Source organism: Pteropus vampyrus, unplaced genomic scaffold, assembly GCF_000151845.1.
Source record: "Pteropus vampyrus isolate Shadow unplaced genomic scaffold, Pvam_2.0 Scaffold391, whole genome shotgun sequence".
Taxonomy (NCBI): domain Eukaryota; kingdom Metazoa; phylum Chordata; class Mammalia; order Chiroptera; family Pteropodidae; genus Pteropus; species Pteropus vampyrus.
In genome coordinates this window covers 478,006-505,010 of record NW_011889172.1, presented here as the reverse complement: position 1 = coordinate 505,010, position 27,005 = coordinate 478,006, and the positions used below count along the sequence as shown (strand labels likewise).

Sequence of the window (27,005 nt, the reverse complement as noted above, 5' to 3'; positions counted from 1 at the left end):
GGTGCAGGATGGGTACCAAATTCATTCATCAATTTATTTATTCACAATTATTTTTTGAGCACCTACTGTATACTAGTCCCTGCTGTAGGAACTGGGAATACCGCAGTGAGCAAGACAGACATGGCATTGGTCTTAAGGAGCTGACATCATGGGGCAGGGAAAATGTTTGATTAACCAATCAAACCAATAGATAGCGTATGCAATATATGTGTAAGTGTTATTGAAGGAATAAAGCAGAGTAAAGGGAGAGAGACTGACAGGAGAGGGCCTATTTTAGGTATGTTATTAAAGCAAGTATTTTAGAGGAGGTGACATTTAAACACCTCCTCCGAATAAGGAGAGGGTTCAAGCCATGCCGATGCCTGGAGGAAGGGCATACCTGGTAGAGGGCACAGTGAGGGAAAAGGCCCTGAGGAGGGAGTCAACCTGGGTGTCAAAAGGACACAAAGGAGGCCAGTGTGACTGGAATGGAGGAGGAAGAGAGGGAGGCGGCAAGTGCAGGCAATGCGGGGGCAGGCTGAGCAGAGCCCGGTGAACGCTGGACCAGGAACAAACATCCACAGCCCGGCTCTGACGTTCCATGCTCTTCGTTTGGGGTTAAGCCCAGTGGCCGGGGACTGCTTGGAAATAACCCCAAGAGTGACAGAGGTCTCAGGGTCTCAGGACTTGCAGCCATGGGTGCTCAGGTATTCTGAAAATCCCTCCAGCTGGCCTCGCAATTCCTTCTTTCCCATGTCCCCATCCGCCGGCCAATGCATGAGGAACGTCTCCTTGCCCAAGACATAGGTGTAACTGTGGGGGAAAAGATGGCGAGGAAGGTGAGGAGAGCCTGCTCCCCAGAGGCCTGGGGACCCCCCGCCCTGGCCCTCTGTCCTGCTTGGCAGCCTGTACAGAGCCTCAGCCTATAGTGTCCACTCCAGAGAGCCATTTTGGGTCCCATTCATCTGGGAACTATAAAAGGCTCCCCTTCCTCGGACTCTGTACTGCCCTATGTTGGAGAACCAGATCTACATCTACAATGTCCACGTGAATATGATCCCTGAAGTTGCGCAGAGCCGTAGCCTGCATCTCCATACAGAGCAGCCTTGAAACCCAAGAATCTCGCTGACAGATGCAGTAGAGATTTTGACACTAAGGACTGGGCTGGGGTAGAGAAGGGGGCCCAGGCCCAAGTCCCCAGGGACAGCAGGAGGCTCCCACGCACTCAGATTTGACTTTCCACAGGTCCGATATCTGGCCCATGATGAGGTACATCTCCTGCTCTTGCAGGTCCAGGGAGTTATGGCAGGTGGCGTGAGAGATGAATTTCTTCATGGTGAGCGGCGTGACAGAGTCGGTGCCTGGAGGAGAGGAGGCCCAGAGTATGAGCATACACAGGCCTGGTCTTCTCCCACGTTGGGCCCCCCAGCGCAGGGCCCCCAGCGCCTCCTCTGCCACCTGGGACATACCACTCTTGATGACGACTTGGAGCTGCATGTGGTAGTAGATGTAGGGGCTGGAGGCAGAGGCTTCCACGGTCTCCAGCCTGGCCTTGTACACTGGGAAAGGGGAGGCCAGAGGGCACTCCATTGGCGCCTGGCCTGCCGGCAGCCTCCCTCCTGCCTCCCGCCACACCGACACTCACCGAAGTCCATGCCCGACTCGCAGGCTACGGCCTGGAGCTCCTCCTGCTTCAGCTGGTTGCTGCCCTTCTTCGGGGTGGGGCACAATTCTGGAGGGTGAGGGCGGCAGCTGCTCTGGCTGCACTGGGGGAGGGGGCTTCCTCCTGTCGGACCCCCACCCAGCCCCAGATCCCTGGGGCTGGAGTCCCTCTCTAGAGAGGGAAGCCAGCATGAACTTGGGAGAAGCGGTTTTTGGCAGCGCCTGATGTATGTGTGTCAGTCCCTGTCTCTGGGTCTCCTTTCCTGTTTCTTTTTGTCTCTATCCTCCTATCTCGCTGTTTCTCTTTCTGCCTACACGCAGCCCAGACGGCACTCAGGAGGGCTCATATGGCTCCTGGACCTCCAGCCTGGCAGCCCCAGCCCTCGTGTGCCGGTGACCTCACCCTCCGCACATCTGCAGACGTCTTTGTGGCAGATCTTCCGCAGGTCAGATCGCTCTGCGGGCAGGTTGTAGAAGGAGCTGCACCTCCGGGCTGCGAGAGGAGGCGTGTGCCTGGATTTGGCTTGGGACAGCGTTCTTGGGGGCCGGGTGCCCCCAGGCTCGGTCCTCAGCACTTTAGGCCCCCACAGGCCACGCCCCACAGGTCTTGCCCACCTGGCCCTGCCCAGCCACCCTTAATAGGCCCCTCCCCTTCGAAGACCACGCCCCTTCTTGCCCACACCCTTTCTCAGCTCCGCCCAACCTTTTCCAGGCCCATCCCCACCACTTTGCCTACCCAGGAGGTCCACGCCTCCTGTTACCACACCCCTTTAGGTTTTTTCCAGCACCCTCTTGCTCCCCCACTCCCAGCCCCCTCTCAGCCACGCCCTATTTCTCCTTCCCTGCCTCGCCCTCCTGGCCCTGTCCTTGGCAGGTCTCTTCCCCTCGCGTGATACCCTTCCACCCTCAAGGGCCCCTGCTCACAAGGCTCATAGTAGTCATATATCGTGACCTGGGCGGCCTGCAGGAACTCCGCCTGCAGCATCTTGTGGACCCGGAAGCCCAGCACCGTGTCTTCCTTGTGGGAGAGCTGAGAGAGAGAGAGTCCTGTCTGAGTTGATCAGGGCCACTGGGTTCTCTGCCCACTGGGCAACTCACAGGCTTCTAGTGGACACTCGGCCTTCCTGACCTTCTCCAGGTAGAGGACCACAGTGCTGTCACTGGAACTCGTCTTGGTCTCGTATTGAAAAGCGTACATCTCCACCTCGCTTGTGAGCTGCGGCACAGGGTGAGGGCTGCGGGTCAGCAGAGACCGCCCCCCCCAAGGCCCACAACTCTAGGAGATCCAACCAGTGTGAAGTAACTCTCAGAACTCCCAGCCCTTGTCCAGTGTTGGGGAAACTGAGGCACAATCAGGGCAAGGATTTGGCTAAGGTCCAGCAGGGAGATGACCAGAAGTGACCATGGCTACTGACCATTGGGCACTGACAAAGGGTAGATGCTTGTGCCCGAACTGGGAGTATGGAATGTTGCCAGGGCACCTCACCTTGTTCAGCAGCGGGCAGGTGGGTCCTACTTTACCTGTTTGAGGTCATCCTGGTTAGGGTAGAAGCCAGTGAGCAGGGAAATCTCCATGATGGTCATTGTGGCGTCTCGGTCACCCTGGAATCTGGGAATCTCACAGCTCCAGTCTCTCTCCCATGCCTCTCCCCCCACGCTCCCGCTGCAATCACTTTTTGCCTGGAGGAGTGCGGTAGCCTCCTCCTGGGTCTCCCATCACTCCTCTGCCCCCAACAGAATACAGCTTTAACAGATAGGAATCTGATAGGTCACCTCCTGGCATTTCCCCAATGCCTTATCTCTCACCCTTCCACTTGACCTCTTCCCACATCAGCCTCCATTTGAGTGCTCTTAAGTATCAGTCTCTTTCCTGCCACGGGACCTTTGCACATGCTCTTCTCTCAGCCTGGAATACTCCTCCCTTTTTACCCCAAAACATCCTTTAATCTCAGCCGATGCATCACTCCCTCTGGTAAGCCATTTCCGGTCCACACACCATGTCATTCTCTAATTTGCCCTCCTGTAGCCTCACGGACCTCTCTCTTGCCACATTTAATTACAGTTGTCACTTTACATTGATTCTGGGTGATTATTTGGTTATTGTCTGTCTTCCCTGATCAGCTATGAACTCCATCAGTAGGAAGGGGCTGCCTTGCTCACAGCTGTGCCACCAGCTCCTAGAACAGAGCCTGACACCCAGCAGGCACTTAATACATGTTTTTATCTGGAGCCAATCTGGGAGATGGCATTGAGAGACAGAACAGGACTGGGTTGGGGGCTGCGGTGTCTGGAGATTACGAGGATGGGGGAGAGCCACAGGGCTTGAAGCCAGTCTGGGTACCTGTTCGTCATGGTAGGGCCCGTCATCATGGGACATAGCAGGATGGGGTCAGAATGGTAGATAAGCATGAGAGGGCAGGGTAGCCAGCAGAATGGGGGACAGACAGGAGAGGGTAGAATGGGAGGTAGGATGAGGGGCCAGGCATAGAGAGGAAGGCTTAGCTGGTTCCGACCCTTCACTCAGTGCACAGGCAGAGCTGCTAAGGAGTTTAGATATCAGGAAGTGAGGCCTTCCTTCTGCCCAGCCCCAAATCCTGGTATCCTGACCTTGTTTCCATCCGGAGTTGGAAGGTCTCTTCCCCCTTTTTATTGTCTGCAGAGAGAAGACAGGAGTTCAGAGGCTTGGTAATATAGCCTCTGGAGCTAGTTTCCTGGGTTCAAATCTTGACTGTGCTGTGTGACTTTGGGCAAGTTGCTTAATCTCTCTGTGCTTTGGTTGCCTAATATGTAAATAGGGATCATAATATTCTCAACCCAGCAGGGTTGTTGTAATGATTAAGTGAGTTAATACAAGGTAAGCACTTAACATAGCACCTGACCAGTGCTTTATACCTGTCAGTTACTATCATCATCATCATCATCATCATCATCATCATCACCATCATACATTAAGAAATGGGGCCAGAACCAAAGCCTTGGTAACTTTTAGTTCCTAAAGGTCCTGGGACTGGTGAGGCTTGTTTCCCCTCCCCTCACAGGGAGCTCCTAATGGCGTTATCCTCTCTCCTCCTTCTTGGTCTCCCAGACCGCGAACTCTAGAATTCTATTTCTCACCATGTCTAGCCTTCATTCTGGTCCAGCCCCCATCATCTCCTGTTGGACCAGTGCAGTTGCCTCCTCCTTGGTCTCCCTGCTCCTGCCCTTGCCCTCTACAGTCTGTTTCCCTTACGCCCATCAGAGAAAGCCTGTGCGAACCCGTGCTAGGTCACATGCCTCCCTTGCTCAGAACTCTCTGTGGCTCCCGTTTCACTCCGAGCAAAACTGAAGTCCTCACTATGGCCCTCAAGTCGCTGCACCGTCTGCTTCCATCTTCTCTCAACTCTTTATCCTACCCTTGTTTCTCTGTGGCCAAACTGATCTCCTTGCTGTTCCAGGTGAGCTCATTCTTGCCTCAGGGCCTTTGTACCTGCTGTTCTACCTGCCTGGAATGCTTTTCCCTCAGATCCTTCATAGCTCACTTTCTCATTTTTTTCATATTTCAGCCTAAATGCCACCTCCTCAGAGAACTCCTCCAAGTCTGTATTAATTTTTTCCTACTTTATTTTGTATGGTACTTATCATCATCTGCTATTATGCTATATATTTATTTTTTATAATGTAGATTCATTTGTGTTATAAATAAATAAATAACAGTAAAGTGTAATATATTATTATTGTATTATTGCTTATGACTTGTCTCTCTCTACTAGAATGTGAGCTCTAGTAGAAGAGGGGATATTTTTCTTGTTTATGTCTATGTTCTCAGGGCCAGGAAACAGGGCATGACACATAGTACATGCTCAATAAATATTTGTTGAATGGCTGACTAAAGCAATAAATGTGCTTATTGAACCATAGCTAAAACAAAAGAATAAAAAAGGATTGGGCATTTCTGGGTTCAAGCTCACCTTCCGGGGCACTGTGGAGGGTAGCATTCAGGTGATACATGTTGCAGATGCCCTCCCAGGACTCTGTGGGCCTGTGGTATATGGTCAGGATCTGCCAAGGCAGGGAAGGTGTCAGAGCCTATCCGTACCCATTCCCTTTACTCCTTGGTCCAGTCCTTGCCTGTCCAAGTTTCTGCCTCTGTGGGGAATTCACAGCAAAGTTTGCTCCCCTCAATCCTTGAGTGCAGTAGCCAGAAAACCCTATAAAATCTAGACTAGCTCTATGTAATAAACCTTCTACAATGATAGCAATGGTCTCGATCTGCTCTGACCATGCAGTAGCCACTAGCCACATGTGGCTATTGAGCATTAGAAATGTGGCTAGTGCCACTGAGGAACTGAATTTTAAATTTTATTTAGTTTCAATGAATTTAAATTTAACCGAGGCTCAGGGAGGACTGTGATATGTCCAAGGTCACAAAACAATGGCGGGAATTCAACCATGACTCCATTGCTGAAACCATGAGAACAGGATGCTTTACATTCGGTGAAGAAGAGGGCTGTTCTCCTGGGCCACAGGGCATGGGGATGGAAGATGTAATGGAGCCGGAAGATGTAATGGAGCCGCTGGTTCAGATATTGGGGGAAGATTGGAATTAGCCTCTGGGGATTGGAAGGCACCCTGGAGGGAGAATATTCCTTTGGGGAGACAAGGAAGGAGACACCCTTCAGGGACTGGGCATGGGAGGGGCAGAAGGATCCAATAACCTCTGGCTTCTACCTTTTCTGTCTCTTGACTCATCAAGTGAAAACCTTTCTACATCTCTATTTTTCCGTCTGTTGCATGGGGTCCATATTTTTACCAATTTCCCAGGTTTTTTTTTTTTTTAAAAGTGTCTTTAGTTTGATTCATAGCATATAGTAGTGCCCTAAATGGAAACTAAATGTTTTGCTGATTTCAATCTTGTCTTGGAGTCTAGACTTGGCTCTACGGGGACCCTGGGCTCCAGCTAAGGATCTTAAGGATGAGACACCCAACCTACCGAGATGGTGCCTCTTCCACTGCCGCTGGCTTTGATCTCTAGGTCGTCTTGAGCAGAAAACTAAAGGTAAGGGAAAGGAGAATTTGAAGGCGGAGGAAGCACCAAAACATGCTCAAGTGCAAGTGGGTGGGGAGGCAATATGGTTTTACTTTTTCTTCTTGATAGAATATGTGCAGTGTCTGCTCTATCACAAATCAACTACAGCTGCTGACTCAGGCTATACATCTCTCCAATCTGTCCACTCTGCAGTGTTTCCAAAGTTCCCTGTGCTTGGAGCCCCCACAAGACCCTTCTCCTGGGCATCTCTATATCTACCCTCATTCCCCTCTTGTATTGTTCCTTCATGAGCCAGAGCCAAATTTTACAAATTCACATTCAATCACATCACCCTTGCTTAACCCTCATTGCTATACTTGGAACACTCCTGCCTCAGGGCATTTGCACCTGCTGCTTCCTCTGCCTAGATACCCACAAGCCTTGCTCTTTTCTTTCATTAATGTCTTTGCTCAAATGTCATATTCTTGGTGACACTTTCCCTGTCCATCCTATCTAAAATTGCAACTCTTTGATGTTCCCACCCTCCTTCCTGCTTAATTTTTTTTTCCATAGCACCTGCCACCATTTAACACACTACATGTTCTACACATTCACATCTCTTTACTGTCTGTCTTCTCGCCAAAATATAAAATTCTACAAGGACAGGGGATTTTTTTCTCTCTTGTTCATGGCCATAGTCTCAGCACCTAGGACAGTGCCTGGCACACAGTAAGTGCTCAATAAAGATGCATCGAGTGATTGGAGGTAAATATTACCTCCCCTGTGGAGTAAGGTCATGGAGATTACCTTACTCTCCACACCCAGGTTATTTTCCTCTTTATTCACTTATTTCTTTCCCCCGTGTTCAGAAAGCCTAATATAGAATGTATTTGTTGTCTTACTTTCTTTTAAAAAATTTAAAAAATTTTTATTAAAATAAATCTAACATACAATATTACATTATTTTCAGGCGTACCTCATAGTTATTCGACATTTAAATACCTAAAAAGGTGATTACTATGATAAGTCCAGCAACCACCTTACACCGTTCAATGCTATCGCTACATTATTGACTATATTCCTTATGCTGTACATTACATCCCCATGACTTGTTTTATACCTGAAAATTTGAACCTCTTATATTCCTTCATGTTGTCCCCTTTTAAAAAGTTTCAATTACAGTTGACATTCAATATTATTTCATATTAGTTTCACATGTACAGCAGAGTTGTTAGACATTTATATAATTTACAAAACGACCCCTCTGACTAGTCTAGTACTCACCTGGCACTATACATAGTTATTATGTTATTGACTAGATTTTCTATGTTTTACTTTACATCCCCATGTATTGTTTTACTTTCTTTCTAGATTGTAAGCTCCATGAGGGCAGGAGACACAGACCTTTCATAATGTGTCCCCAATACCCAGGAGAATGATTGGCACACAGTAGGTGCTCAGGAAATGTTTGTGAAACTAATGAATCAATACATTGAAAGTATAGCCACTAGTGTGAGATAATCTTGGAGAAGGAGATTAGCAGGACTCTTGGCCTCATCCCCAATGTCACCTCTTTGTAGATTTTCCGTCTGCTCCTCAGTGCCTTACCTTTGCTGACCGCTGATGGTAAGCGTTTTTCGGATTGATGAGCCACTCTACGTTCAACTCTCTCTTCGGGGCGCTGACCTGGACGTGTAGATCCTGGACACCCTCTAAGGGGACAGCTTCGCGGAAGCGGGTGAGGGCCTCGATGGCCACCGCCGTGGTCTGGGTGTTGGGATGGGGACCTCGGATCAGCACCACAGACAGCGCCCCAGGACCCCACCGGGGCGGTGTGTCAGCACCACGGACAGATTCTTCCGGTGGGCCGTCCGTAGCAGCACTTCGGCTAGCTCCCCTCTCCACCTCCCCCCGCCCCACCCCGCGCCCGCAAACAGGCTCCATTTTCCAAGGCCCTGGTCACCTGGGTGGACTTGAAGCCTCCTCCCAGCTCTCGCTTCTGCAGTAGCCACTTGGCGATGGCGTGTGTCTCATTATATCGACCCAGCTCCAGCTTCTGCATCAGCGCGTAGGCCGTGGCCTCAATGGTGTACAGCGAGTGCTTGTCTTTGGTGTTTACTGGCCAGTGGTTTTTGTCTAGAAGATGCATGCCCACCTTGTCACTCAGACCTAAACCTGCCCTCTCCTTGTGTCATCTGACCCAATTGTTCTCATCTGCTATTTTATTGAGCACTTATGTGAAACTCTTTGAGCGTGCAGATGGATATTGTATTTTCAGAACCACTCTAAGAGACAGACTATTTCGAATGGGAAAGCTAAGTCTCAAAGAAGCTCCTTCAGGTCCCTCTAGTCTCACTGAAAGCTAGTTCTCCTGACTCCACTTCTCTTTACTTGGGGAATGGAGAGGATGGGATGAGGCCTCTTGGAGATGAGACAGGGTGGGCCATGAGAGGCAGATGCCTCTCAGTTACCCACGTTTAATGACCTTATTCCCATCCTTGACCACACCGAGCACTTTCCCACTTCAAGGCATTTGCACACACCACTCTCTTGGCTTGGAATGTCTTTGGCCTTTCACAGAGGTGGGCCTTCTCATCTTTCATTTCAGCTGAGGGGTCCCCTTTTCACAGAGGCTATCCTGGCCCTTTGATCCATACTCCTCTCCCCTTGTCATCTCTCTCACTGACTTTATATGTTTCATCTCAGCACTTATCTCAATTTGTAATTCTCTATTGATTTGTTTGTCTTCTGCCTGCCTCCCCCAGGAACGGTGGAAGCTTTGAGGGCAGGGACCATATCAGTCTTGTTCACCTTGGTTTCTCAGGGTCTGAGCTCAGGATTGGCACACCGTAAGTGCTCAGTAAATGCTGAGTGATGAGTCATGTATTACTGGATTTGAGATCGTGCAACCTCCCTCCCCTCGCCCCCATGACTGTGGTTAACACAGAGTTGCTTAAGTAGTGGCCCCACACCCACTGTGGCTGGCAAAGCTGTCCAGGCGGTCATTGGCCCGAGGGCTCTTGGTGAGGGCCAGAGCATAGGAGACTATGGCTACGGCAAATGTTGTCTGAATGTCAGAGAGGCGTCTCTCCAGGAAGCCACGGGCATTCTCCATGCTGTCAATCAAACTCTGGAGAGTCAGAGAGAGGCGGTTAGAGGGAAATGATCAGAGCAAAGGGGTCTGGGGGTTAGAAGAGAGGGCTACACTGAGAGGGACACAGGGGTGGGGGAGATCCCTGGGTGCAGGGATAATGCACCCCGCAGATCCTGCCCTCCTCTTTGGGTTTTACCGGTATCTCCTGGCTGCATAACTCCTTCCCCTCGTTCAGAGAGATCAGAACAAGAGCTGTGAGGGATTCATCTGCCTCGGAGCCTTGATAGCCACCCTGTGGATGTAGAGCCAGACCAATGATCTCCTTAACATTTTGGAGACAACTTCCCCAACCTCTTCTTCCTGACCTTGAAAAGCTCCCAAGTGCTCAGCTCTGAGCTGAATGACATTGAAGCAAGATGAAGAGAGAGAGAGAGGAGGCACCATCATGAGATTTGCCTCATGATGTGGGGTCTGATTTACTAACAAGAGCTAACAGCCCTGGAGGGTGGGTGCTGTGCTGAGATCTCTAGGCTATCTCAGCATTCCTGCTGCAGCTCCATTTTACTGGAGCTAAGGAAACTGAGGCAACTGAGGGTCACAGAGGCGAAGTCTCCCCATTGCCAGTAAATTAATGACTTAGGGTTCAAACTCCTCTTTAGATTCCTAGCTTCTGCTCTCAAACCCTGTGGTGAGTTGAATGGTGTCCCCCCAAAATTCATGTCTACCCAAAACTCTAGAAGAATGTGCTCTTATTTTGAAACAGCATCTTTGCAGATATAATTAGTTAAGAAGAAGTCATACCGAATTAGGGTGGATCCTATCCCTAAAGACTAGTGTTCTTGTAAGAAGGCCATGCAGACACCCAGAAGGAAGAAGGGCATGTGAAGATGGAGACAGAGATTGGAGTGATGCAGCTACAAGCCAAGTAATGCTGAGGATTTCCAGGAGCTACCAAGCTAGAAGAGGCCAGGAAGGGTTCTTCCCTAGAGACTTCAGAAGGTGCATGGCTCTGCTGACACCTTGATTTTGGACTTCTAGCCTCCAGAACTGTGAGAGAATAAATACATTTCTGTTGTTTTAAGCCACCTGGTTTGTGGTACTTCGTTGAAGCAGCCCTAGGAAACTCGTGCACCCTCCACAGTCTCTTTTTCTCGCAGTGGCCAATGAAGCCTATGAACTCTTGAATCAGGTCGTGTCCTTCCTCTGCTCAGAACTTTCCTCACTCAGAGGAAAGGCTCAAGTTCTTCCTGCAGCCCACAAGGCCCCGCACAATCTCTTCCAACACCTCCTTGTCTTCACCTCCTCCCCCTGCTCACTCGGTTCCAGCCACACTGACCTCCTTACTGTTCCTCAAATGTACTGTCACAGTCCAGTCTCAGGGCCTTTGCACGTGCTGTTCCCTGTGCCTGGAAGACTATTTCCCTAGTTAGTCACATGATTTGCTCCCTCGCCCCCTCAGTTTTTTGTATAAATATCTCCTCATGAAGCTTTCCAAAATTAAACCCCATCACCTTGATTTCTCTTTTCCTACACCTTGTCCCATGTCACCTCTAAAACTCCATGTCATTTATGTCTACATTATGCTTATTGCTTGTCTGCCCCTCACTAAAATGCCCATCCCAGGAGGACAAGGATTTTCATCTTTTTCTTAGTCCGGGTCCCCAGCACTTAAAGGAGTGCCTGGCACATTGTAGGTGCCTATTAAATGTTTATTGGTGGCATAAAACTCAGATCTGTGAGCTTGAGCTCGGGAAGCCTGTGTTTGTGACCTTCCTGTACCATGTCAGACTCTTGCTCACACTATCCTTCTGAATCCTTTAGCTTCCTTTCCTTTGAGGGTACAATCTGTCTTTGTTGGGTTTATTCATTCATCCAGAGTTTTATTCAGCAAACATTTGCCAACTACAATGAACTAGGCCTGCTTCTCTCCCTGGAAGCAGTGTAGAAAAAGTGAACACTGAATAGACAATTTCAGATCCTATTGAGGCCTCCAAGGCCCTGCAGTCTTCAGGATCTGACATCTTTCCTTCCTCTCACACCTTAAGACAGACCACTCTCTCCCTCATCTTTGGGTTCTGGTGACACTGGTCTCTTTTCTCTCTCCACAAACATGCCAGAGCTTCAGGCCCTTTGCACATGCTGTTCACTTTACCTGGAGCTTTCTTTCCATTCTTCCCACCACAAACTCCTATTCCTTCTTTACGTTGCTACTTTATTGTCATTTCCTTTTGCAGACTTCCCCTAACATCTCCAGGTCCAGGCATGACCCCTATTAAATAATCTTTCCTGGTATTTCTCTCTCATGGAACACAGCCAATTGTGATTTAAAAATCACTAACTATAATTATTTGTTGAACTTCTGCTCTCCCCCCAGCTTGTGAGTTCTACAAGGTAGGGGCTGTAAATGTCTTGTGTCTCCCCTCTGCCTAGCACAAGGCCTGATACACAACGATTGTTGAATAAATGTTTCATGAATTGTTGAATGAATGAATGAATGAATGAATAATGTGATAGATGCAATGATGGAAACAGGCAATGGGCTGGTATTCAGGGGAGACTTCCTAGAGGAAGTGGTGTCCGAGCTAAATCTAAAGAGAAAAGATAACTTGGGTGGGTAAAGAAAAATAAAAGGGATGGAGTGTGGTTACTCCATGCAGAGAGGCCAGCATAAGCAGAGACATAGAGGTGAGTTGGAGGAACCTGTGAGCAGAGAGTAGTGAGGGCTAAGGCTTGGGAGGAGGTACAGAAGAGAGGGATATAGTAGAGAGATATTGTTGTAGATAACTGTGAGCCACAGAAGGTGTTTGAGCAGGAGAAACCGCCCAGGCTTTTGGATAGCTGTTTTCAGAGGCTGGTGTGGAGGAACACTGGGTAGGAATGGGTATTTTGGCTGGGGGGTGGGGAGAACTCAGGCCCAGTGGGAGGAAGGCCAGGATGGACAGCTGCTTGAGGTGAGGGTGAGGGAGATATGGGGTCCCAGATGTACCCCGCTTCTCCCATATTGTAATGGACTGTAGGGTGGTCCAGAGCAGGGGGAGGTGATGCTGGGCACTGGGCTTCAGCTCTTTCTTTTTTTCATTCTACCTGAGAACAGGGCAGGAGTCCGTTCCCCTATCATGGCACAGAACCCTGGCTTTTGTTTGAATGTCCTAAACAGGGGGGCCATGGGCACCTGCATTGACGCCATGATCACGGGGCCCTCCTCCAAGAAGTGCCCGTCCTCCGCCTGCCTCTGGGTGATGATCCACTTGGCAACAGCACAGAGAGAGTACAGGTCGATCACACTGATGGTCATGGTGAGGTAGGCCATAGAGAAAACTCGGAACACGTAGCTCGTAAGCCTGTTTGGAGGGCAACGGGGCGGATGATTACTGGGAGTGGCAGCCAAAAGGGTTCTACGATAGGGGTGTCTACACTCTGCAGACGTCTACACCATGGGCCACACTGCTCCAGAATGACCCCTCATTTTTGTGGAATGCCACTGGCCCACAGGCTGCCAGCCCCAAGGCCCTGCAGCATGGATGCTCCCGGGGTCATCAAACCCCAGGCTGGCCCCTGGAACTTCCTCCAGGCCAGTGTCCTTGTCCTCACCAGGTGCTTCCGGGGTTTCCCTTGTGGACGTGGTAGGTGCCGTCTGCGCTCCGGTGGGTCAGCATCTGGGTGTATCCTGGGGAGACAGGGGGAGGAGGTCTTGCAGGGAGACTTGCTATTGGGGTGTGGTTGGGAAGGGGGGTCAGTTATCAGGCATAATCTGGGGGGCAGGGTGCGGGTGTGACTTGGGGGTGCATGCCATCTAGGAGCAATCTGGAGGTGGGGACGTGTCCAGGTGTACAAAGAGGGAGATGCAGGGCACAGGTGTAAATGAAGGTCATGGCCAGGCATGACCGTGGGAGCCAGTGTGCAGTTGCATCCAGGAGGAACCTGGGAAACCACCCCATCTGGTCTCATGGAAGGTGAAACCCAGGAAAGGGGGAACGTTGAAGGGCCACTACCTAGGGATTTTCTTGGGGGACCTTTTTGGCTGCAAAGTGGGGTGTCAGTGTTCCTGTGTAGCCTCGAGGAGGTTACTCCTGGGTGTGGCCTGGGGGCACAGCTCTCAGGCATATTCTGAGCATTTTATTTGGGTGTTATCTGAAGGTTGTCTGGGTGTTTATTGTTTGGGTGTAACATTGGGGCTGACAGTGGCTGGGTGTCACCTAGGGTGTCTGTTGAGAGCACCTGGATGGAGAGTTGGTATCTGAAAGTAACTGGGAAGAGGTGGGTCAGTGTTCAAGTTAACTTGAGGGTTTCTGTCTGGGTGTAACCGGAGGCTTTCATCTCTGGTTATTACCTGGAGGGTTGAATGTAACCTGGGGAGGTGTCAGCCTGTAATTGGGAGGGAGGCCATCAGCTGAGATTAACCTGGAGTTTTCTGCCTGGGATTTTCCTGGGGGTAACCCAGGACTTGGCAGTGATTGGGTGTAAACTGGGACAGTGTCTCAATATAATATAACCTGGGGGTTGCTTCTTTGGAGTAAACCAGGGTGTCCGTTGTCAGATTGTGGCTTGGGAGGGGCGTCTGGGGCGTCTGGGTGAAGGAGTAACCAGAGGATCACTGTTAGGGTCATCTGGGGGAACCTGCTATCAAGTCGTCATGTGGAAGAGGAGTCAGAGTTCAGGAGTAATCTAGGGATCACTTTGAGATGACTCTTTGGGGTCACTGTTGAGGGGTCATCTGGGGAGTTTGTATCAGCTTGGGTGTTACAGTCTGGGAGGGTCCCTGGGGACCTCCCCCAACCCTGAGAGTACCCCAGTCACCATCCCAGAGAGTCCCAGACACACTCATCGAGGTCCCAGGAGGGGACCCACACTCACCGCTGACAATGTTCTTCATCACCTGGTCCCTGTGCTCCACCCCAACCTTGCCCCACTGGCCCGTGGTGTCCAAATAGCGGGTCAGGATGATCACGGGTGTCAGGCTGCTCAGCGTCTGCTCGGGGCAGCCAGTCGGGATTCTCAGCAGCTCGTGCTTTTCTTTGGGTGTCAGGCTGCCCAGGATTGTCTCACCAAGGATGTCACCTGTCAGGTGGGCAAGGTCACCTTCGGAATGGCCTAAGCCACCGTGGCCTCCCAATTGCCCCACATGGGCACTCCCAGCCCCTCCTGCCTCTGTGCCCAGGCAGGCCCTGGAGGAGCTAGCTCTCCTCTCCCCGTCCCCATTCCCCCAGGAGCGAGCTGTGCCCTAAGCACCTTGGACGCTGACAAACACTTCTGCCTCTGTATTGGGTATCTTGTTCAAAAAGTCCCATCTTTGCAACAGCTCCACCTGGGTCTGACCTGAGCAGGCACAACCTTCTGTGACAATCAGGTTCAGGGGCTGGGGAAGTTAGCGGGTACAGAGCCCAAGAGGAACTCAGACCGCCCACCTGGCCAGACCCCCTCATTTTAGCCCCTCCCTCTGCCCTGGCATGTCCCCAGGATCCCACATGCCTCCTGCAGAGCCCACAAACCTTGGGGGTTCAAGAGGATGCTATAGGATATTTGTTCTAGCTGCCCCGCTTCCTGTGGGATGCAATGAGAAAGCAAGTTAAAAACAACAAAACAAAATGACAATAATAATGACACTCACAATGGCAGTAAGAGGGAGCATCGCTTAGCTAGTAAGAGCACAGACTCTGGAGCCCTAATATGTGGGTTTAAATACCAGTTTGTCTGCTTCCTAGCTGTGTGACCTTGGGCAAATTGCTTCACCTTTCTGTGCCTCAGTTTTCTCATCTGTGAAAGGGAGAACAATCTTACCTCCTAAGGTTGTTCTGAGGGCTCAGTGAGTTAATATTCTTAAGGTGCTGCATTGTAAGAGCTAAACATGTGTTTGTTAAGAAAAATGTAGAATTATTGATGGGTCATGCATGAGTTGTGTGCAATTTTCACAGCTCTCTGATTATTTGTGGAGATGATGATGATTCCCAGTCTGCAACTGAGGAAATGGAGGCTCGGAGAAGTTAAGTGCGTTCCCCAAGGTCACACAGCCCAGACAAGATTTGAACCCAAGCCTGACTCCAAAGTTGCAAAGTGGGAGCTCTGTGACTGAACTTACAATTCTATTCTCTCGCCCCACTCCCACCTGGGAGGAATGTTTGTTGATCCTGGGCCCACCTGGCCCTCCCATACTCATAAAGCTTGGGGAGTCCATTACCTGGACTGAGAGTGTCTTCTTTACGTGATCCTGGACTCCATAGCCCACAACCTTGACCTCCACATCCACTTTGCCTGTCTCAAGTGGGAGAAGCACAAAGGGCACCATCTTGGAGGAGTTGGGGGGCACGACCACCGTCTGGCGGGAGGGGGCTCCTGGCTTTGATGCGCTGCACAGCGGATCCTTATGAGGGAACTCCACGCGGACCTGGGGTAGGGTGGGCAATTGGGGGGTCTTGATTGATGGAGTGGCCCAGGACCCTAGAGACACAGTCCCCTCCTGCCCCCACCCTGAGAATCCTGAGTAGGTGACAGCACAGCACAGCGGTTGATAGCAAAGACCTTGCCTGGGTTCAAACCCCGTCTTCCACTTATGTGCTGTGTGATTTCAGGAAAGCCATTTAACCTCTCTGTGCCTCAGCTGTCTCATCTCTGAAGAAGAATAATGGTACCCATATGCTGGGGTTATTGTGAGGTTTAAAATAGAAAACATCTCAGAATTTTTCCAAAAGAGTCAGCACTTTACTGGCCCTTTCAAATAATGTCACACTCCAACCACTTTCTAAAACATACTGATAGATGTTTTGTTGGGAAGGGGAAGGCTGGAGGCTTCACCTTGACCTGGCGGTTCCCGAAATTGTACAGCACGGCTTGGATCTGCACTTGCTCGTTCCTGAGCACGGAGAAGGGCAGCTTAATATCCACAAAGAACAATTTCCTAACCACCAGCTCAAAGGGATCCGAGACGCAGAGACCTAGAACCAGGAGATCATGCTGGAGTTAAGCAGAGGGCCACTGTCCTGGGGCTAGATGTTTTCCCATCCTCTTGGCATTGGGCTTGTGGGGTCACCTTGTCCAGCCTTGAGGCTGACAGCCACAAACTGCCACGTGGTCATGGAATCTGGCACGTTCGCAAGAATGTTGTAGTGGGAGATGCTCCTGGAAGTGGCAAGGGGGGGGTGGGGGCATCATTGAGTTGGTGCTGTGTGGACAGAGCCTCTGTCACCTCTGTCCAGAGGTTATGATCACTATGCAGGGGTCAGTCGGTCATCCTATGAGGGGCATTGTCTCTAGAGGGTCATTATTTTGGGGGAACCACTGGGATCTGTATTCCCATCCAGGGAGGTTCCTATCATGGGACTATGCTGAGAGCTCAATGTCACCACTGGGGGCTTTGGCCATGATGGACGCCCACTAATGTGTGGAAGGGTTAGGGACCAGATGCTGGCAAAGGGGCGGGGGAGGCTCCTACCCTGAGTCACTTTTTGGGAGAGTAAATTTCCTCCAGAGCCAACTTTCAGGGAACAAGGTCCGGATAGGCAGATCCTCCAGGAAGATGTCTTCAAAGTCGTCGTCTTCATCCACTGCAGAGAGCAGGCGTGGCGTGGGGTCTCCTTCGCATCTCTTCCTTGGCTGGCCCAGCAGACTCCTCAGAGAGGTCCTCCCACACTTCCCATGGACCATACCATCCCTTGACCTGTCGCATAGCTCCCTTCGCACCCCAACCCCCCAACCCTGTGCCTCCTGCTGTGGCCCCCTCACTTGTTCCCAGAATCAGCTGCTCCTCCCGGGCCTCCCGAGTCAGGGCTTCAGACAGATGGCAGCAGCTCAGGAAAGCAGCTACACAGGTTGGTCCATGGCGGACGTGCCGGGTCCTCTCGTCACACGACAGCCCTATTGGGCTCTCCCGGAGCCCAGCCTCACAGCACTTTCGCTCCTGCTCTGTCTTGAACTTGTTCACTGTGGGCCAAGGTTAGAGGGACAAGTAAAGACTGAGCAGGACCTGAGGAAGCTGGACGCCATCCAACAGTGCCAGGTATTCTTGGGCCCTATTTAGTTATAGCTCTGGCAGATGCTGGTCCTAGCACTTTGCCTGTGTCTTCCTCCTGAAACCTCATATTGAACCCATATGGTGAGTTCTGACGAAGAAGCTGAGCAATAGAGAGGTCAATTTATTGGCCAGGGTCACACAGCTCACAAGTGGCAGAGCTGGGACTAGAATCCGTGCTACTATTGTTCCCCTCCCCTCACTCCCCCGCCTCCTCCTCACTCTCCTTCTTCTCTTCAGTAGAGTTTGGTAATGCCACGTTTATTTATAAAATATGCCATTTTGACTCCCAATTTTATTATGTATTTTTAAGAAATGAAAATGTAGAACTTGCTTCAAGGCACGATGTCAACTTGAATGCTTCTAAATTAGCAAACTGAATGGATGTACTTAAATAAAAATTATAGCAATTTAAAAATCTTATTGTCCACCATATAACACAATTAGAATATGCATAGTTAAATAACATAACTAATCATTACCATAAGTATATATTGTAAATGTTCCTCAGAGTGTTACATGATTTTTGATACCGTAATGAGAGTTCGGGTTTTACCTCAATTTGTATTAGATTGCACTTATTTTCCCTTTATTTATTTAGAGTCCATCAAGTCATTAACATTGCTCAAAGAGACTGAAAAATCTGATATTCATACAATGCATGCTGACAACACCACATTCCCATCTTCCTTGAGATCCAGGATTAGAGCTAGCTATTATCCACTGGCACTTGGCACCCATTTCTCCTTCTGTCTAAGTTTTCTCCTATATCACAGAGGCTTGACATCTAAAAACTACATTTCCCAGACTCTCTTCCTGCTAGAGTTGGATGAAATGAGATTCTGCCAGTGAGATTTAAAAGGTGGAAGAGAAGCAGAGACCATTTTCCCTGAAGCAGTAGTAGCTTGTGGGTGTGCCTCTGTCTATGTGTGTTTTTCTAAGGGGAAAAATTCCACAGTCCACTATCTACTCACGAACCTCATGAGAGGTGTTTCCTGAGATTTCACAAATTGCAAGAACTGCAGTGGGGCGATCTTGAGTCCCACCAAGTAGCCTTCCACTCCTGTAGCCTGTCAAATGATTTTGGAAGCACCGAACTCCTACAATTAAATTCCTCCCTTTCTGCTTGCAGTACCTTTAATGGTTTCAGTTTTCTGTCCTAAGCCCTGACGAATACAGTAGGTTAGAGGGCTGAGAGGGGCACATCCAGCTTTAACACTGACCTGCGTTCCTCTTGGTCTCCAGTCTCTTTAGGGAGCGGCGGCGGCGGCTGGGAGGTGGGCTCTGGGGGCAGTGCCAGTCTGGGGGTCAGAGGGAACAGTGAGGACAATTGTTAAGATCATTGAAAACATCCTTGATGATATCTATTGGGTGCTTACTGTATGCCCAGTGCTTTATATACATCACATCATTTTTGCTCAAAGAGCAAAATGCTCAACAAGACTGAAAAATTCCATGGCCTCCTCATATTCAGAATTCACCACTTAAAAGCTATGAGGTCTTCAGCGAGTCACTTAACCTCTGGGTGTCATTTTCCTCATTTATGTAAAGTGAGTATAGTCATAGTTCTATCAATGAGATCATGTATATAGAAGTGCTTAGCACAGGGTCTAGCTTGCAGTAAATAGAAACTGTTATTAATATCACTATTTGTCATTGAAAGAACACACTCCTGGTTGGCCCTAATATCCTTTCTCCTCCCCACATTTGTGGCAACTAAATCTCTGTCTTTACGTATCACTCAGAATGAAGAGTACATTTCCCAGCTTCCCTTGCACCTAGGTGGGGTCTTCTCCCTTCCTTTCATCCTGCTGCCTGGATTGAGGTTCTCTTGAGGTGCCATCTTGAAATATGGCAGAACAATAAGCCAGAAAGATCCTGAGTCCCAGAATGACCTCTGGACTGGTATTGAGTGAGAAATAAACTCTCTTTTTTAAGCTAATGTTAATCTGTATCTTTGATACACATGGACAAAACTATATCTTAATCAACACACAGTGAGTTACTTGTGCTCTTATCCCCATTTTATGGACAGGGAAACTGAGACTCAGAAAGGAAAAGTGACTGGCCCATGGTAAGTGTCAGAGTCCTGGATTTTAATTCTTTTTTTTGATGCCAAATCCCATGTTCTTAACCACTAGACCATTGCCTTTATCCCTTATTTCCTCCTGCCCACCTCCCACCCCCTTTCTGTACCTGAGCTTGCCAGGGTGCCCATCCCTGTGCTCATTTTCAGGTCTAGTCCAGCGTCCTTGAACACAGCAAGTCTGTCTTTTCCACTGCCTGCTGTGCAGCCAATGTCATGCTCCTCCACCACATCCCAGATCTGGGGGTCAAGAGACCTGGTGGTCAACCTGGATTTGGAGCTTATATGACCCCTCCAGGGAAGGTGTAATAGTGCACAGTAATTGCTGGCTCACCATCAATAATTCTCACACCATTTCCCATTTATTGAGCCCTTACCACCTTACAATCTCTTTGCTGTGCACTAACTCCTTGAATCCTTGTAACCATCAATGTTGCCCATTTTACAGCTGAAGGTGAAGCTCCAGCTACAATGTTCAGGCAACTTTTTGACCCAAAATCCACATGATCTCACCTTCTTCTGTGTGAGCTTGTGTTTGCTGTTCAAGACATAGACAGCCTTGTCCACTGCCACCAGCCCCACTGTGGCCTCTGCATCACCTGTCACCTGTATTTCCACCTGGTTGTTGGGCTCCAAAGAATCAAAGAGGTCTTTATTCTTTAAGCCAACTTTCAGCTGAGCGTGAAAAAAGAGAGATGTCAGAAAAAGGGGCTCATACATTACCAAGGGGCTTCCCCAAGTCCACTTTTAGTTTCTTATGGTTCTGATGGAGCATTAGGGAATGAATGTCACCAGGCCAATCCCAACTCCACACATTTACTTGCATCTTCTATAGCCCCTAGGTTGAGCTTTTAAGGACACATCTCTTCCTCTTATACTCACCTGCCCCTGTATGGGGGGCCCTTGGACGTGGACAGGCCCTCTCCCAAACTTTATGATGGTGATGTACAATTTCAAGGAGTTTGGCTCACCGTTCCCATGCATCTGTCATTCACATCGATCCATATAGAATCAGCCACCAGTTCAGGGTCTTGGCCTGTTCCCCGGGGCAGTAAATAAAAGGCCAGGATGCGGAAGGAAGGCAGCATCTCTGAAGTCACATCAATAATGGCTGACGTGTAGACACTCCCATGACTTTTTAACTGATGTTTGGCAGACACGATCTGACCCTTACTCAGGACCTTGGAGACAAGGGAGGCCAAGGATGAGAAGGGTAGGGCCAGCCCACAAAGGAGGTCCACAGTCCCTTTGCTTCAGCCCCTTGACCTGATCCCACCCCAGATGGTTCCCACGTTTATGCCGTTGTTCATAGTCCCTCCAACCCAGCTAACCAAGATCGTGCCAGGGAAACAATTCCTTAACTCAAGTCTTGGTCCTAGTCCCTCACCAGGATGGTGAAGTAAGTGATTTGCTCCTTGGCTTCAGGGTTCTGATGCCTTGTGTTGAGGCTCAGCTGGACGTTTCTGTTAATTTCTGTGCCTAATGTCTTCACATCGATGTGCAGGAAGTTCCCTGACCCATTCTGAGTTGAGTAAGGCCAAGCTGTCATCCTGGCTGATGCCTGCTCCTCTGGTCGGAGAGCTTCATCAGTTTCCACCTGGGGAGAGCAATGGGTAAGTAACTCCCAACCCTTCCAGCTCATACGACCCCACCATCCCTGTCCTGTCAGGTTGGTACCAGTATAGGGAGCTGCTCCAGATCTGCATCTGTGTTTATGGTCAGAGTGGCCACCCCATCGACCGAGGTATAGGCTTTGTGGGTTTGGCAGCGGATGAGGACTTTGTAGGCTGGGGACCCATCAGGATTCGAGACGAAGACCTGGGGTGAAATGTGTGGTGAGATGAAGGACAGGCATGGGGATGGCCTGGTGTGGGAGGTGAGAACTGGGAATGCCATCTGGATAGGACTGCCTGGTACAGTTGTGCAAGTTGTGCACTGAACAACACCAGGGATACCATTTATATTAGTGTCTTTACGAATGGCACTCCCTAGAGTTTTGCAGTGTACAACCATATGTGGTGGCCCTGGGTGCTGGTGTGCCCATGGGATGAGGGTAGGGTGGAATTAGGGGCGGAGAAGGTAAGAGGAGACATGGAGAGCTTGAGGATAACTCAGAATAGGACTGTAACTAAAAGATGGCTCTTGTTTTCTTTATGCCCATCAGATGTCTCGAAGTCACCCAAATGAATGTATGAGAAAACAGCAAGCTTGCTGTGCAAATATACCCTCAAGATAAACCCCTAAGCACCACATTCCAGCCCGACTGTGACTCCTAAACCCCCATAGAGAAATTCTGGAGTCACCACTGTACTTTGGAGAGACCTGGGTTAAGACTTGAGGGAACCTTGGGATTGGTCAGAGGGGCAGGATGAGTTCAGTGTGGGTTTTTATTTCCTGTGGGAGGGGGGCTGCTGTTTGGGGGTGGGGGCCCTGAGTCTCTGGGTGGAGTGAACCCTGACCCTAAAATGGAAGGGCATCCCCGGCTTGAAATACTGGGGTGTCTTGATGAACTTGATGTTGTATGGGCTCCGGACGATCTTCACCCCTGAGATTTCGGCCTGGACCATCTCACCCCCTGTAGAGAGACATGGGGACCATGATGTTTGTGGAGGAGGTTCAGTTTCCTGGGGGAGTGGTGGGCTGCTGGTATGGGAGGCCCATCTTGGTGAAGACAGAGAAAGACAATAATATAATTTCAGCCCCTGCTAGCCCTTCTGGCATTTTTCCATTTCTCTGATGAGAAAACTCAGGCAGGAGGTGGCCCACGGTCACATGGGCAAAATGTCTGGGCTGGGGAAGGACACAGTGTCTTGACCTCAGCCAGGGACTTGAGGGTGGCACCTGAGGAGAACACGGTGACGTTGACAAAGATTGAGGCCCCAATGAAGTCTTCTTCTGGGCCTTGGAATGCGGCCATCAGTGTGTCCTTTTGGAGGGAGACGTGACCCTGGCCTTTTGATATCTGCTCTTGGGACAGGAGAGAGGAGAGGAGAGATGGTTTCTTGGGAAGTGGAGGAGGGTTGAGGGAGGGGAAGCTGGGGAGTGGTCTGGGCTTGGTCACCTCCACCCTCTGCAGGGAGCTTTGAATGGGGATCCGGCGGGAATCCAGTTTCACTCCGAAGATGGCCAGGGCATGTCCATCCACAGGCTTGTTGAATATATACCTGGGGAATAAAGGGCCATTACACTGGCTCTGAAGCACCCACACAACCTCATGTAGCTGCAGAGATGGCCTATATGACCTCACAGGGCTGCAACAATGGCTGCGAAACTTTGGGAGGGGGAAGAGGTGACCCCTGACAACTCAGATTGTTTCATTGCTGACCCACAAAACCCTGGGAAATGACAAATATGTTGCATAAAGCCTTGTGAGGTTGTAGATATGGTCTAAGCAACCTCATGAGATGGTAGAGGTAGTTTATACAGCCTTATGGAACCACATAGAAGTCTGCACAACCCATGGGGTGCCAAAGGTGTCCCGTGCAGCTTATTCACCTGTAAAGCTGCAGGAATGGTCTGTATAATGTTAGGAAGTGAAAGATATGGTCCTTACAACCTTAGGTGGATAACTGGGCCTGTACAAACTCGTAGAGCTGTGGAGATGGTCTATAAATCTCACAAGGCAGCCAATGTGGCATTTGCAATTTCATAGAACTGCAACTGCAATCTTGTTTGGATAACCTAACAAGATACCAAAGGTGTCTGTGCAACCTTGTGGATCCTCAGTTGTGGTCCAAAATATGAGATGTGGTACAACTCCATTAGGTAAACAAGGTGGCCTGTACAATCCCCAAAAGCTGAAGGGATGGTCTGCACCACCTCACGGATGGCAGACATGGTCTATACACCCTTACAAATGGCACACGTGGTCTGTGCAGCCTCATGGGACAATGTAGGTGGCCAAGAACATCTGGTAAGTGGCAAAGAGTGCCTCTACTATGCCCTAAGTGCTACGGAAGTGGCCTGCTTCTTGCCACCCTTCAGTTTGTTGGCGTCCTTGGTTCTCTGACCAGGTTGGGGTAAGGGGACTCACGAGGCCTTGATGTTCACACCCACGGCTTCGTCGCTGAGGTAGAAGAAGGTCTTATTTGGGATTAGGCGGACTTCAAAAGATGGGAGCACTGGGTGGAGTAAAAGCGGTGGATACCCTCAGCATTTTGCCATCCCCCCCACCCCCCGCCATGTCCTCCCTGTCCCACTCCTTCCCCTGCGACCCTGGAAACCCCCAAGGGCTGGAAAATGCAGTCCTGTTCACCAGCTCCCTGCTTGGACCCGTGAGATTTCCTTTCCATTTCCAGCCCTGTTTCTGGTGTGTCCCGCCTCGCCCTCCCTGTCACACCCTGCTCACCATACTCCTTTACATCAAAGGCTGCCTTGAACTTCTGCTTGGCTGCACTTTGGTAACTGGCTTCGATGCTCCAGGTCCCAAAACTGAGGCACAGAAAGTTAGGAGAAATGGAGACTGAGGAGACCCTCCCTCCCTCCGCCCCCAGGGCTCCCAGCAGGGCACCTGATGAGCTCTGGGAGATAGAAGGAGCTCATGAAGAAACCTCCTTCGGCCAGCAGATCCTGGCTGATCACAGTGATGCCTTCTGGGTTCTGTGAGGACAGAGGGTGGGTGGTTCATGCCCTCATGTCTTCAGTACATGATCCACCCTCCCATCAGGAGAGGCCACCTTGATGTCCAGAGTGAATGTCCTGGTCACAGGATCCATCTTGTGGTTCACAGTGAATATCCTGTATTGAACTGGAGGAGGAGGAAAGATTCTGAGCATTGGATAGAATTTGGAGAAGGGGTGTAGTCATTAGGGTCTTGGGCAAGAGGGAGACATTGGAAGGTGGAACATGTCAGGCATTGGGGGGCTGGGGGTGAGAGTCAGAGCCTGCCCCAGGCCAGGAGCCCAGAGGATATACCCAAGTGCTCAGGGGTGTAGATGGTCTTGTCTGTCTGGATGAAGATGTAGCCAGCATGGGGAGCCACCAGCACCACCTTCTCCATGAACGAGGAGACGGAGGTGGGTGCCCAGGTTGCCTTGATGGTGACATATTGCTGCCCCGGTTGTGCGGGGTACACCAGACTCTCGGGGATCTAGGAAGAGATGCCATAGTCCTCAGGTCCTGCCGGGGTTTCCATCTCTGGTGACGAAACCCTGGACCAGGTTTTGGGAGAAGCAATTGAATGGGGGCCTCTGGCTCTGCCTTTGGAAGCAAGGTCACTGTGCGGCTGTGAAGTTTTCTCTTGCACTAGGACATCCAGCTAAGGGGTGTGGGGATGCAATCCAGTCCAAGCTCAGTTTCCTGAGCCGCCAGCAGAGAACACCTTTTATTAATTCACATAGAGGCATCATATGGGCTAATCATAGCCCTTCTTAGAGCCCAGATTTAGGGGAATTTGGGTTTCCAAATGAGCAGGACGTGAGAGGAGCAGTAGGTATAGCCAAGCCCTGCCTCCTCCCCAGTGTCTCTTGTGGGAAGTCCCTCTACAGTCTGCCCCTATCCACCTTTGCTGCTGGCCCAGAGCCTCCCTTTGTGGCCACCCATCCTGGCCTGTCACCTACCATCACGGATGCCTGCTTCATAAAATGGTTTTCTGTTGAGAGAAGGAGCTGGCTTCTAGCCAACATTGTCCTCTTCATGGGAAAGTCCCATACGGTGAGGTTCACTTCGAGCGTCCCAGTGAGGGGCTGCCTGGAGTCCGAGTGAGCCTGCACATGGATGTTCTCAGGGGTGCCGACCCGCAGGACTCGGGGGGCCACCAGGATGTACCTGCCAGTAGACCAACACAGAGGCATGGGGGTCTCTACTGGGGGAGGCATCCGCAGAAACACATGGAGTCCTATGCAGGGAGTTATGAAGACAACAGATGTGCAGGCAGCCAGCCAAGTCCCTTCGGTTTCCCAGACTCACAATGGCTCAGCATGGGCGAGGGAGATTCTCAAGAGCAGCAGAATCCATCCCAGGGGCCAGGGTACATCCATGTCAGTGAGAGAGTGATGTGGGACCGCTGGCCACAGATGCCTGTCTTCTTGTAAGCCCCAGCTCTGGTCTGTTTGCTTTGACCTGTCCTGGCTGAGTTAATATTAAACAGACATGAAGAGTTCCAATGGGAGCAAAAGGGGCTGCTCCTCCCTTCTTAGGTAAACCTCTATTGGAGGGTTGGGGACAGTTGCATTGAGAAATGTTCCAGCTCCCCACTTGGGAGCCAGGGTGGTAAGGGGTGTCCTTTTCATGAGCCAGGGGGTTCTATGCTGAAGCCCTCCTCTCTCCTAGCAAAGAAACTAGGCCACTTAGAAAGAGGAACTTGACTCAGGGCTTGGTAGAGATTTCCGGCAAGGCACAGGAGGAAACAGGATTGTCCCCTCCTTCGCCCTTGCGAAATCAGTGAATGTTTCTGGGAGCCTCACTCAAATGGGAGTAGTGTAGGCATTATGTGCTCATTTCTCAATCACAGGCCTGAGAAGCCATATGGCATTTAGCCGTCTGGCCCCAGGATCCACCATAATGGCACCTTCTAAGAACCGCATGGGTCAAATCCTCTTGCTCCTGGGTCTTTCTGCACCCAGCACACACTGTATGGTTTTCTTCTTCCTTGCAGGAGACAATTATGCTTGGTAAACTGTGACCATTGTCCACGGTCCCTAAATCATGCCAAGCTCTCTGGCTTCCTTTTCCAGAAGGCAAATTATACATATTAAACCAGGGACAAAAACACATCATGCTTGAGGCATTCCTAGAAGAAAGCTTTCTCTGTCCCAAAATTATTCTCACTGGCTGATTACGGTGCCTATTAAAGATGTTGAGCCTGCTTTGTGGTGTTTGTCTCTTAGAAGCAGGCAGGGTTGCAGATAAGTCTGTCTGGTTTTTCCTTCTTTAGTGAAGTCAATACCACTAGCTTGGGGGTGTCTTGCCTATTGGAGGGCCCAGGTTTCCTAAAACAATGATAATATACATTTGTCCAATAAAGAGTCGTAAAGTATTTACTAAGAGCCCAGCCTTATTTAGCACGCTGGAGACACAGGAGTGACCACAGTAGACAGAACCTCTGGCTGTGTGGAGTGCACATTGACTGAGAACTTACTTGCTAAGGGTCTAAGGTATCCTTTCTCCTTAAACCTCCCGGAATCCTGTGAATTAGGCTCGACGAGTGCCCATTTTCCAAACTATTTTTGTAGAACGC

General features: G+C 50.1%; 1 protein-coding gene across 1 annotated transcript; it reads right to left on the bottom strand.

Moving 5' to 3' along the window:
- Nucleotides 1-110: 110 nt before the first annotated feature.
- Nucleotides 111-25,839, bottom strand: LOC105305582 (complement C3-like). Its single transcript, XM_011380244.2, has 41 exons — nucleotides 25,736-25,839; nucleotides 25,387-25,594; nucleotides 24,743-24,917; nucleotides 24,505-24,575; nucleotides 24,339-24,427; nucleotides 24,177-24,259; nucleotides 23,862-23,949; nucleotides 22,890-22,992; nucleotides 22,670-22,790; nucleotides 22,288-22,403; nucleotides 21,506-21,646; nucleotides 21,216-21,425; nucleotides 20,800-21,009; nucleotides 20,342-20,503; nucleotides 19,939-20,068; nucleotides 18,966-19,043; nucleotides 17,457-17,654; nucleotides 17,167-17,278; nucleotides 16,765-16,853; nucleotides 16,530-16,669; nucleotides 15,916-16,122; nucleotides 15,230-15,281; nucleotides 14,970-15,056; nucleotides 14,595-14,798; nucleotides 13,332-13,407; nucleotides 12,913-13,081; nucleotides 9,937-10,032; nucleotides 9,623-9,776; nucleotides 8,610-8,782; nucleotides 8,255-8,413; nucleotides 6,611-6,670; nucleotides 5,589-5,679; nucleotides 4,249-4,294; nucleotides 3,163-3,250; nucleotides 2,771-2,857; nucleotides 2,566-2,671; nucleotides 2,045-2,134; nucleotides 1,625-1,711; nucleotides 1,449-1,538; nucleotides 1,205-1,340; nucleotides 111-792 (listed from the first exon to the last, which is right to left on the bottom strand). The coding sequence occupies exons 1-41, from the start codon at nucleotides 25,804-25,806 to the stop codon at nucleotides 660-662; spliced, it is 4,986 nt and encodes a 1,661-aa protein (XP_011378546.1). The 5' UTR covers nucleotides 25,807-25,839; the 3' UTR covers nucleotides 111-659.
- Nucleotides 25,840-27,005: the final 1,166 nt, after the last annotated feature.

Bases quoted from the DNA above. Each gene is read 5' to 3' on its own strand.
- LOC105305582 (XM_011380244.2), bottom strand. From the start codon at position 25,806: ATGGATGTACCCTGGCCCCTGGGATGGATTCTGCTGCTCTTGAGAATC. The intron at 13,408-14,594 runs GTGAGTGTGGGT...CTGTCTCCCCAG, and splicing joins GATGAAGAACATTGTCAGCG to GATACACCCAGATGCTGACC. The intron at 8,783-9,622 runs GTGGGTGTGGGG...TGCATCTTCTAG, and splicing joins GGACAGCTTTGCCAGCCACA to ACAAAAACCACTGGCCAGTA.